Below are 12,702 nucleotides of genomic sequence, written 5' to 3' on the forward strand. Positions count from 1 at the left end.
GTGATCAATTGACAGATTGTGCTTGAACTGCTCCCATAATGACGTTGCGGGATAACCTTCGAGTAAGACTTGTGCGAATAGAAAACAAAGTTGTGCAGGCGTTCGTAGACAGTCCACAGCTTCTTGTAGCGTGAGCAAGCCTTCTCTGTTATTCTTGAATAAACCTAGGTGGTTTGCAGCTTCGTGGAAAGTGTTGAAGACCTGACCATTCACAGTTTGTAGGTCTTGAAAGGATGATGCTGGTTTGTGCAGCAGGAGGCTACAATGGTATCAAGCTGGTCAAAAGGAATTTCTGGGTGCACCTGTCTGCTGTCAGAAAGTGTTGGTTTAAACCGAGCTTACAACATACCTTGATGATGATGTGCGCATGAGGGAATCCCCGTGATAAGATGTTGAGGAACTCGGGCTGTCTGTGACCCTTCCAACGAATGACAACTGACCATGGATTGATGTCTGTCGAATTAGATGCGTGCATGACAGCTGCAAACTTCCCATTGGATGAGAAGTCCTTTAACTCCAGCTGCCTTTTCTTTCTTGAGCGAGGGCGAAATTGACGCAGATGATGGACATAGGGATTCACGTCGTTGAGATCATCAGTAATAGATTGAATGACTGTAGCATGGACTCCGAATTCAAGAGCTTTTTGCTGTCGCATGTGTTCGTCGTAGAGAAACCAGTGAATGGAGTGATCTTCATATTCTGTATCACGGACCAAATGATAAGTTCGTCCAGTGATGGCTACTGCTGGAGGTCCGATAGTCGGACCAGAGTTAAAGTGCTGGAAACCGCCGCTTACGCCGATGCCTGCAAAAGAGAAGAAATTGTTCACTACATGACAGAATTCTATGATGTGTTTCAGGCGTATGTTCTCATTCAGCAGCATCCGCATGTGAACAGGCAGTGGGTGTAAAGGAGGTAGAGCCTGCGCGCCATTTCCATAGCAGAACGAGTCAGATTCAGTGGACAACAGAAGCACATGGCAATGTGGACACCGGCGGTTCCACGTTGGCGGATCAATTGGAGGTGGAGGGTGTTGTCGAAGCGAAACCCACCACGGCACACGCTCCTGTTGAGGAGCCACGTGAGCAGGAGTACATCCTTGTTCTGATGCAGGGGATGGAGACAAAGATGATAGAGGTGATAGATTGGCTGGTTGCAAATTGCATTAATACATGAGTGAAATAGCAAACAATCACTATCTCACCGGTTAGCTGACATCGCAGAGCACTGTGCTGTTGATAATGCATGCGACGAATCTTGTTTTCATTCTGAAGATACTGAGGATCTGTGCAGGCAGCACATTTTAACTGTTGATGACACTGACGATTCACAGGCATCAGGAGGAAATAAACATCAACCAAACACGGCGCAGTTAATTCGAAGTAATCAAAAATACATGGACAGTTAGGAGTAAGCAGACAACAGAACAAACAAACAGATTAAGCCACTTTGGATGATGATGCTGGTTCAATCTCTTCACCCGGCAACCCCTTTTTCACTGATTTGGAAGACAAAACTTTTTCTTGCTTGGTCCCTCGCCTATGTCCTCCGAAGCATCAAGCTTGTGAGCTTTGTCATTGTGCCGAGGTGATAGATCTAAATCAACATCTGAATCAGTATGAGATGCTCGCTTCCCCTTACCCTTTCCACCTCCGCTCCAATTGAAGCTTTTTAACTTGGCAGGAGGAACTGCATCTGCGTGTCTGCGCTTCTCGATGACACCACTGGAAGGTCCAAGAGTGATATCGTGAACACGCACGACGCAGCGGTTGTGAAGGAGCTCAGAGATACAGCCTTGAACAATGATATGTTTCTCAGTCGTGCTTTCGACATGGACATCATGCAGTACGGTATCATGCCACAACAACTCGCGCGCATCCGCTGCTTCTATCCTGAGGATCATCCTCGCCTCACAAAGACACCAGTTCCTACTGCTCTCAACAAGTTCAGAAGAGCCTCTTGAAACCTTGCCGACGACAATGATGGTAGGAAGAGTCCTTCCACTGTCAGTTGGTTGCATCTCCTGAATGTAAGGAAGGATTTGTATTAGGAAAGAAAGGTACAAACATAGAGAACGACGTACATCCACACAGTAAAGCTCGAGAGAGACATGTTCATCTATTGTGCTGGTAATTACGCGAGCGTTGATGAAGTAAATTCCATCTTCAGGTGGCGCAGTGGTTCCACCGAAGATGAAGACAGACACAGCGAGATCTGCAAGATCATCCTCTATGTCAAGAGAGAGAGGCACAAATCCATCCATTTTCCAAAAGTGTTTCCTGGCCTCCAATGCGTAGGGAACAGCATTTTGAATGCCAATGATGCCATGAAATGAGCACACAGACGCCATGATGGTAAGTAATTAGGCCTATTAGGAGGAGAGTTAGGAGAGAGATCACTGCCGTCTGAGATTCAAAAAGAGATCGAGTTGGAGCGCGCCCGTGGAGTCTTTTCATCCTCAGAGTCTGTTGCATGCAGCGTGCAAAAGTGTCAACGACATTGCACGCTCAAAAGTGGTTGTTGATACTCAGCATGTGTTGGCAAGTGGCGCGCGCACATGGTGCCAGACCGATTTACACAACAAGAAGAACTCAGCACGAGCACAGACATGAAATTCAAAGGTACAGCTGGAGCGCGCACGTGGGGTAGACGTGAATTGGTTCCACGGGATCAGATGTTCCGTGCTTATATATATTAGAATGTACACTGTGTAAAAATTGCCCACCAAATGTGTTATATCTCTTCTTACCACTGGACTCTTCATTTACTTCTGCATCTTTAAGGAGCTATTAGTATCAGCAGATTCTGAGATGGACTTCATTTACATTGACATAGAATTATTTGCTCTGTTTCCTTTGATTGCATCAGTGTCTGGCGTATCTCAGTCTCTCTCTCTCTCTCCTCTCCTATTAACAGGGTATTTTCTTATCTCCACTACATGCACCCCAGATAATATCACTTGATACCCCAACTTTTACTTTAATTGACATAGAACTTGCTCCCATATTATATTTCTCAATGAATTTGCAGCCACATCATTTATTTTCCATTGCTATTGTAAGTGCTTGAAGAGAAAGGCTGGCAGTTGCCTGATATCTACATATGAGATCCCTCCTAGGTAATAATTACTATCAATGCTTATACTGTATCACTAGCGGCACAAGCATTCATCAACAATATTAAGAGCTGGTCTTACTAGCCTAAAGATGCTTTGAGGTCTAATATGTAGTAGATGGGTCTCACAATTATTGGGCTGACACCAACAAGTATCATTATAGGGTAATTTGATGTCTCAATGTAGGTTAACCTGGTAGGTCCTTGATTAATATAACTGACTTATTCTTATATAGTGGTGATGGAGTTGACTATGGTGTACTTTGTTCCTTCTGGAATCATCACTAAAGACTCTGGATATTGGTAATGTACCTATGATAGGTACTGGGTACCTGATATGACATCTCTACCACCATGTGATGATGATATTATTGCCTATCAGTACTCAAGATATACTTTCTTTAATTATCAGAGGCATCTTTGATGGTAGAATTTTTTCATATCTAAAGGTGATATGTCTTCTTGCTATATATATCACCCCAATTAGCAGTAGCAATGACATCATTGCTCATTTTAAACTTCATCTGGAGTAGTACATTTGAGGTAGTAGAATACTGACTCTTAATGATGGGTCCAATTTGTTTGAGGAGGATATAGAGATGATAATCCACTATTATGAGCTTGACTATTTCTCTGGTATGTCACCAGCAATAACTTTCTTCCTGCTTATCCTCATCAAAAAAATCATATTTATAATGTCTGCTTTCCTGCCTACTTAATCACTAATATGTTAGAATCAGTTAAATTTCTAGACCAAAAGGAGCCATAGTTGGGGATGAAATGTAGTACATTCATTTATTTGTGAGCTTATTGATGTCTAAGTTGACAACTTGAAGGGAATTTATATCTACACATGCTTCTATGTGATAGATATGCTATTGAACTAGGAATGTGCACACATTGTTGAGCAACACTGCAGGCATTTTCACATTTTCCTCCACCCAACATCCAAAAAACACTGATTGAGAAAATGCATTCAGTGGTCACCCATGCTTCATGAATGCATGAACATCAGTAACCCCCTGAACCAGCTGGATCAGGCAAAGAGAAACATGATGCATCAGTTTTGTTTAGTCTGCACTGATACCATCCCAACACTTGATGCAAAAACCAGTTTTCGAGAGTAGTGTGAGTGATTTGAGAAGGCACTTAAATGATTCATGCCAGACGACATTCTTGAAATTGACGAAGGACTGAGTTCTAGAATATTGTCTCTCTTCTTCAACCTGCAAGAGTCAGTTATAAGCATAGAAGCTAATGACAAATTGAATAATTCATTACAATTGGAAGCCAGCCTATGAGGCGACCACCACCAAAACCCTCACCATTGCATATTCTGACAGGTGAATTTGCAATGACAGGATATGCTTTCTGATGACCAAACAAGGAAAGTTATGCCTTGTTGGCATATATGATAAAAGTGAAGGGTTTTCCTTCATCCTTCAGCAAGGATGACTACAAAACACACATTTACATTGTTAGATCATTCAAATTTAGTAGCACATACATACTTGACTATCCCAGAAGGCATTGGCCACCCATGGCTCATCAAAAAAATGCACAAAGTCTTGTCCATCGTACTTGTACAACCACTGAGCATCAAACATGAAATGCAGACCAAGGCAAGGATCTTTCAACAGGTCACAGGCCCAGTCCCAGAGCAGCCTATACCAAACATTAAAATTGTGCTCCTGGTCCCTATGTGGGACCGAAATCACTTTCTTTTTGAACTACACTTGAAAATTAATCGTTAGCAAGGTATAGCAAGCCAATACTTAGCAGACTTACATTTGCATGACAGGGAGATGCTACATCCCACATCTTACAAATGCTGTCATAGTTAGTAACTGAGAATTTTTCAAGTACAGTGCAACGGATGAGACCAATAAGCTCATTCATTTGCAGTTTCGTAAGTTTGGCTTTCAGAATCAATTCAGCAAAATTGGAGTCAATGTGTGAGGCAAACGGTTCCCAGGGAATAGTATTTTCAGGTACTTGTGAGTGAGTGGCAGTATGGCAACAAAAATCAGCAAAGCGATCAGTTTTCATAGGGATGCCGCTACATGGATGATGCTCTGTCCTGATGTCATCCTGCTGGAATGCAGGTGGCAGGACATGATCATCTGGTGCCTCTTGCGGCACTGTGAATGGTAGACCTACATGCAATGAATGAATGGCCAGGTCTAGTATTGACGATAGAAATATAAACATACCTTCATCAGGATTTACATACGGGTCATAAGTAAATTCATGCATAGCAGGAGCTGTATTAGAGCCTAGAAATCATTAAATAAAATACGGATCCATTAAATCAAATCAAACCTAGGGATGCACCTGGCTGTTGTAATAATCAAACTGGACAGTATTGAAGGTTCAGCAGCTCAGGGTTAGCTTGAGCTGTCAAGAGGAGTTATGCACAGACCATATAGTAGACCTAGTTGAATGTACTCACCTGCTTGAGCATTCTGTCTCTCATGATCTTCCTGCATCCATAAGGCATCCCTCTTGCAGGCCTTCTGGTAGGCAACAAGTCCATAGCTCTTGAATTTCTGGCTGCAAGTGTTGCAAATTGAGGTCCATTCAGGTGGCATGAAGGTGTGTACAGTCCAAAAGTAATAATAATATGTAGATACAAGAATTTGATAGTGATATAAACAGGTATATAGACATTCTAACAGATTGGAATATCATGTGATGTTGTGGAAACAACATCTCAATGGCAATTGCAATGTCACACCATTGCAATGGCGGTAGGAAATTTCCGACAAGAGATGCATGGATCTCAGTTTCATATTTAGGACATATATACAAGTATAAGAAAGGTCTCAGAAAAGCCTGTGGATCACATTTCTTAATCCTAAGCTAATCAGTTGAAAATGTGGGTATGGGTATCTAAAGAGTGGTGAATAGCACAATATATACTATTGAAGTGAACTAAATAATCATACACTGCTTAGACAGTCAACCTATATGTGCAATCAATTGAGGGAGCAAGTGTCAATTGGAGCTGAGTGAATAAGTTGTTTTTTGGTGAGTGAGATGTTGTGAGGGTATACTTGCCTTTTGAGTTGATGGCATTCAAGTTAAACTTGACACAAACATCTCTAAAGGACTAGTTCCACATGTGTAGTAAATGTCTTGTCAGTAAGGAGAGCAAACAGAATACTCACCATTCATTAGTAGCTTATTAGTAGAAAGGAAGTTTTGCACATTTGTAACCATATCTGTCCTTAGCCAGCAAATCTGCAAGTTATGACAAAGAATGATCTGGAAGGCTGTGATCAGCAAGACAATACACAATATGTCATAGCATGCCAGTATAACATGAAAGGCTGCTTGTAGCAGAGCCTGCTATGGTTGCTTTGTCAAGTCATAAAAGTTATTATAAACTTTCAATAGTCATTCCAAAGGACATTATTTTGTATTAGTCTACACAGCTGTCAAAAATGTGATTCTGTCAGAAAGCACCTCTTCTTCATCTTCACAATGTGTGTTTAATTGTTGATACCATAAATCACACTCTTTAAATGCTTGTGACAAAGAAGAAGAACAGTCTAGTGCTAACATGATAAGAAACAATCTCTTGAAGTTCTTCAATGGACAAATTTTCATATACTGAAAGTCCATGAGTAGTTGCTAATGTACTCAGAGCTAGTTTTTATAGTATTTCATAGCCATCAGAAAGTTATCTACATGATCATTGTGATTTGATGAAGATAAATTCACTTAGGTAACAATAGAACAACCTGCTTGGATAGTTAAACATGATTTTATCTGAGTAGATTGCCAGTAAAAGATCATTCAACTGTATTAAAATTATTTGGAAGTGTTAAGACTGTGTACAAAGGGTAGGACTGATTCTGAGGAGCTTGGCTTCAGCTTGTGCACTGTGCCCCTTACCTGAGTATGTGCCCTTAATTTCAGATTGATGCCCGAAGAAAGTCCAAGGACATCCAAAGATGCAGGAAACTTCAGAAGGACTTTTTGGATAGGTGCAAGTAACTTCTGGATGAGTGCGGGAAAGTTCCGGAGGAACTTCTGGAAATTATAATGAGGTTTCATCCTGATATGGATATGTATAATGGCTACTCGGGACTTGTCCTGAGTAGAAGCAAATAGAGGAAAGACTGCAAGGACAAAGTCTGAAGCAGAATAGGTCTGGAGGACCATGGGAAAGATCTGGATGAACTTCCAGAAACTTGGAGGATCAGATTGGATGAGCAAGGAGTGGAGGAGTGGAGGAGCGGAGCTCTAGCCTAGGGATTTTCTCCCTAGGCCCGAGATGGATATTGATTAAGTCAGAGGACTAGAACTGATATGAGGATTTAGTGTGAGATCTAGTGCGAGGACTAATATGATATTCAGACTGAGGGACTACAAGACATATACAAGAGTTTATATACTAAGTGACTATCGGAAAGATCAATAATCAAAGGTCAGAGGCTATGTACGAAGCATAGGTTAATGGATCAGTAAGCATACCGGTAGTAAGTATAACTGAGATACCAGGAATAAGGAATACCGAATAGGCTGTGTTAACATTATATGAACAGGAATTGAATTAAGAAGCTTATCATATATCAGATAGGAAACAGATCTATACATCAGATTAGATATGGTCCAGACGAGATATGTGGATATATGAGATATGATATTAGGGCAATGGGACAAAGGGCGAATGATACAGACTAGCTGCAGAGGTATGAAGATCTGATGTATAGAGATACAGGGGTCCAGAGGTCTGGATGAAGTGTGGGAACATTGTTGGACGTAGGTCCAGAATATGGGATATGACAGGAAGAACATATGTGCCTCTAGGCTGAACATTTTAAGTATGACTAGCAGAAAGCTGTGTAAGATCCATCTCTGAAGGCCAAATAAATTGAGACTCATTAAAATCTTACATTCACAAACAGAAGCCAATCACAGCCAAGCTCAATATCACATCCATCCAGATATATAGTGCAAAAGGTCTGTTGAAAATTATACCAACCATTAACAGTAGGAACATGTGCCTCTTACTTGAAGGGTCCCAGGTTCTCTATGTCATCCTCATTGATTGTAGATACTCCTGACATAAGATATAGTAGAACACTTTAGAGACTTACATTTCTATAGCTTTATAGAGGTTTAATCCTCTGATGCTCTAATCACTTTCTAAATACAGTGCAACTCATATCTCATTTCCATGCACCTAGTGCTCCATTGGGCACTCACACACATCCTGCTCATCCTTTATCCATCCATTCCATGTTCATTTGGTTTATTAGTATATATTCCTATTCTATTCCTGTTAATCCTGATAATGTCTCTGGCACTATGCACACATATTCTGTATCTATATGTCATGGACCCTCATATTACATATTATCATATATTTACTTCAATTTCTAGTTTGCTTTAGTGCTTGACAACACTTAGCTTTACTTACATAGTTTCATGTATTTTTTTCTCTCTTAAGAAGGGACCACCATTATCTCACATTATCATTAGACTCTAAGTCTAAGTTTCCATCATAACTATCAACTAACACTAAGCACCTGCACATACATCAGTGCTAATCATTATATTCTTAACAGGATTTCTTCTTATTATCTTTCAACTTATGTAGAATTGCTGTGCACTAACTATCTGCATGTACACTTTATATTCGCTCAATGTACACTGTTACATCTGATCATATAGTAGCATGTCATAACACTTTCACTTTTCTGTGCTTTATACATCATTGCACACCTTATCAGACTTGACTAAGCACCCAGTTTAGTGTTTTTTTTTTCTATTTATATATATAGAGGAACCTCCTTAGTAACAATCCCCTTGGGCCAACATTAGCTTACATACAGAAGATTATCTGTATATCTCACACTACCTACTTTCCATTACTACATATTCCTCACCTACAACACCTGAATTTAAGACCTTATTAAGGTTGCTATCAATGACAGCTAGATCAGCACACATATTTTATTTATTTCCATTGTGCTGTAGACTCTCCCTTCAGATGCCCTTACTTCTATAATACTACTATCTCTAACCCAGTATTGCAAAATGGCTCAGAGTTACAAATCACAATGTAACATAGCACACTCATATTTTACTCATTTCCTTTGCATAATAATTCTAGAGGATGATTGATTGATAGCTTACTGTTTGTATTTTTTATCTCATGAAAAATGGATGAGAAGTGCTTGCAGCAGTAAAACACTGCTCAGAATGTGCATGCAAAGTTAAAATTCAGCACATACTATATGGTTATGCAAAAAATACAGAAATATGTTGAGGCTACATCACCAGAGAGAAGCTGGTATAAAATAGTGTTTGAGCACAGAGTTGCAAAAATTCTCACCTGCATAGATCATAAGTTTTGCAATACTAGGCTGGAGATAGTACAAGCAAGACTCAATTAACTTGTTGATTCAAGCCTTGGAACCATAGATGGTGAAATTTTGAAAGTCCATGGTAAAGAACAGACCAAAAAGAGTGAAAGATGGTACTGATGATATCAGCATTCATAATGAAAGCATTGAACATTGGTTAGCATGGCAGACATGATATGATATGCACCTGCACCAATTTCACCCCTAGTAGCAACAGGGCACTATTAAGAATATGCTCAAAGATTGAATTTAAAAGGCTTGGCTTCAGTTCGTGTACTGTGCCCTCTACCCAAGTATGTACCCTTAACTTCTAAGGGCTAAAGAACAAAGTCTGGAAGTTTAGATTCTGGATGCATAGGAATTCCAGTGGACATTCAGAAACAGGAGGTAAAACTAATCTGAATGAAGTTTAAAGTAAAAATAAACAGCAGAAGACTACCAGAGGTGGAGGTGGAGAATGAAAAGAGAAGTGGATTAGATTTGGACATCTGGAGATAATTGCATGATAGGTCTCATGTGGATATAACAATTCTAATAATAATTCAGAACAATGTGTTAGGTCTTACAAAACATAGCTACTAATTGACCCTAAAGGATTTCTGGACCAGGCTTAAGGCTCAGAGAAGAGGAAACATCATCAAAATTGCTAAAGACTTAGATTCATAGTAAAAACACAGGTGCACCCAGATCTCACATAGATCCATCCAAAAAGGGCCATAGCTAGGAGCCTCATCAGCTACATCAGTGCTTGCCATTATTATGAACTCAGATAGAGTCTTCTATAACAGCTCCAATAAAAGAGATCAAGAGTACAGTATCAGGTAACAATGACTAGAGGTAGAACTCTAGTGACATGATTATATATCAACTAGTCTCTTCACAAAGAGCTAGATCAGTAGGCACCCTCAGGTCCAAGGTAGTATCAGGTATAAACTGAATAGATTCACGTTAAGAAAAGGTAGCTGGGGTTGTTTATATATGTAGAGAGAAGTGCACAGACCAGTCTATAAGGTTATCCTTATGGTTAATATGAGGTACACTAGAAGCAAGACAGGAATCAAGAAATATTATACATATGTAGTCCTGCAAGTGATGATGGGAAAATGATGGGGTTACTATAACAGTCATCATGCTACCAAGCAGAGCCCAAAGGGACAGAAAATGAAAGAAATAAAAAGAAATGAACAGCCTAAATGAACTTGCTAGAATGACAACATCAATTGGAGTTTTGAAAAAAAAAGTGAAATTGAAACCAAAATATGAAATCAAATAAGTGAAATTAACATCACAAATTGAAACTTAACATGAAAATTAGTCTTGATAAAGTGAGAATTAGCACCCAAACATAAATTACTCACATTTAAAAGTGAAACAGAACTTTGAAAGCCTGAATTGAAATCACTGGGAATTTTGTCTGCTGGTGACTCTCATAACTAAGTCATGTGACATTGGATATTGCACTCAGATATTGAATGCAAAAATTGAACTTGAACATTGAATATGAACACCAAGTTCAATGTTCAATGTCCCAGGTCAATGTTTGAGTGCATTATCTAATGTCCAAATCAAATGTTCAAAGTCCCAGGTCAATGTATAAGTGCAATGTCTGATGTTCAAATCTAATGTCCAATATCCAAGTTCAATATCCTAGGTCAATGTCTGAGCCAAATATTCAATGTAAGGCTTGGAGTTCTTGTGGCCTTATAGAAGCTATTTTTGCAGTGTCCCTCAGGTCCTTTATAACACATATGCATGATCATTTCATTATTAGTCAATGGTCACAGCTCGCACACATGCATTAGTTTTGCTTTGGGTCTGTTGCACATCTTTCCCCCATCTTATTCATGTCCTCTACTTGTCTATTGGTGCATATTTTACTTGATTCATACTAGACTGATCATATTTCTAAAGCTGTTTCTTTTATATTCTGTATTCATCTCCTTTATGGAATTTATCATCCATTTGCACACATTAATGACTTGACTTGAAATAATGTTTAGCCTACTTCCATACACATATCTTTACTAGCCGCACTATCACTTGTATTTTTAACTTCCACATATTGTCTAAATATTCTCTTGCCTATCATTATGCCACCTCTATAATCTCCTTGAGCCAGATTTATACTCATATCCAGAGGTTTATTTGAGTTTTAATCTACTCCACCCTTCCTTCTCCTTTCACCCCTTCTCATTTAGCTATTATTTCTCACACACATCTGTCATCAAACATTAAACTTGGGCATTGAACATTGGACTTGGGCATTGGACTCAAACATTGAACATTAAACATTGAACTACAAAAAGTCTTAGCTTTCAACTTTTGCCCTACTCACCCCATTTATGTTTGCATCTCAGTAGCTAATACACTAGTAGGTTCTTTTTCTCATGCTTGCCTACTGTTTTGCTATCTTTGTGAGTCACTGAGATGTATGTTGATGCAAAAGGTCACAATTCAATTTTTTTCTACTGCAATATATGAAAAGACTAAGGCCTGATGAGAGGAAATTTCTGAGTGATTTCTAAGCAAATTAGCACAGGAAAATGTGAATTTCTTGTCTTACAAATGCTGGTTAACCCAAGCATCAAAAACAGGACCAGCAAATTCATTGGAGTGTGTCATGATTTCAAACTTGAATAAGAGTCCTAGAGACTCAGTCTGGTGTAAGAAGGAGTTGATCTTTGAGGGTGTAGGGTAGCAGACTTCATGGAAAAGTCTATCAAAATCTATTGCAACTATCTCATACACTTAGATAGAAATATTAGTAATACACTAATTTATCTACCTAGATGATGCTCTGCTTGGTTCTCTCAATTTGCCTGCATGGCGAGATATAAGAGAACTGAGGTAAGGAAAGATACTAATACACCATGGATGCATGATGGTGGTCATTGGTACTTCCAGATACAGGGGCACCTAGTGGACTTCACACTCTGGGATTAAGTGCAGATATTGTAGATAGATGCTAAGTATTAGCATTTAATTTGAATATCAGAAAGTGGAGATAGAGGGGGCTGTATTAAGTAAGCAAGAATTGAATTTTCTGACAAGGCTAATGAACTGGGCCACTTCTCATATGACCCCACATCATCACTATATTCACAATTATATCCCAAAATGTGTGCCAATTCGGCTGGCAGACTCTACTATCATCTATTCAGCTGGGGTAGGGTCAGTGGTCTTTAATCCTATGTCTGTGAGCAAGGTA

At 39.4% G+C, this 12,702-nt stretch overlaps 3 protein-coding genes across 3 annotated transcripts; all 3 read right to left on the reverse strand.

Annotated features, from left to right (window-relative positions):
- Positions 1-715: 715 nt before the first annotated feature.
- On the reverse strand, positions 716-991 carry F5891DRAFT_925630 (uncharacterized protein; the record flags this gene model as incomplete). Its single annotated transcript, XM_041373864.1, has 1 exon — positions 716-991. A coding segment is annotated over one exon (276 nt), but the record flags the coding sequence as incomplete, so codon positions are not given.
- Positions 992-1,495: 504 nt separating this feature from the next.
- On the reverse strand, positions 1,496-2,350 carry F5891DRAFT_1184947 (uncharacterized protein; the record flags this gene model as incomplete). Its single annotated transcript, XM_041366499.1, has 2 exons — positions 1,496-2,023; positions 2,084-2,350. 2 exons carry the CDS (start codon positions 2,348-2,350, stop codon positions 1,496-1,498), a joined length of 795 nt encoding a protein of 264 aa, XP_041229577.1.
- Positions 2,351-4,184: 1,834 nt separating this feature from the next.
- Positions 4,185-5,705, reverse strand: F5891DRAFT_977514 (uncharacterized protein; the record flags this gene model as incomplete). The annotated part of the gene is made up of 7 exons (XM_041376712.1): positions 4,185-4,340; positions 4,396-4,485; positions 4,626-4,844; positions 4,903-5,108; positions 5,178-5,270; positions 5,328-5,390; positions 5,567-5,705. The coding sequence occupies 7 exons, from the start codon at positions 5,703-5,705 to the stop codon at positions 4,185-4,187; spliced, it is 966 nt and encodes a 321-aa protein (XP_041229578.1).
- Positions 5,706-12,702: the final 6,997 nt, after the last annotated feature.

Source organism: Suillus fuscotomentosus, assembly GCF_016647785.1.
Source record: "Suillus fuscotomentosus strain FC203 chromosome Unknown F5891scaffold_11, whole genome shotgun sequence".
NCBI lineage: Eukaryota > Fungi > Basidiomycota > Agaricomycetes > Boletales > Suillaceae > Suillus > Suillus fuscotomentosus.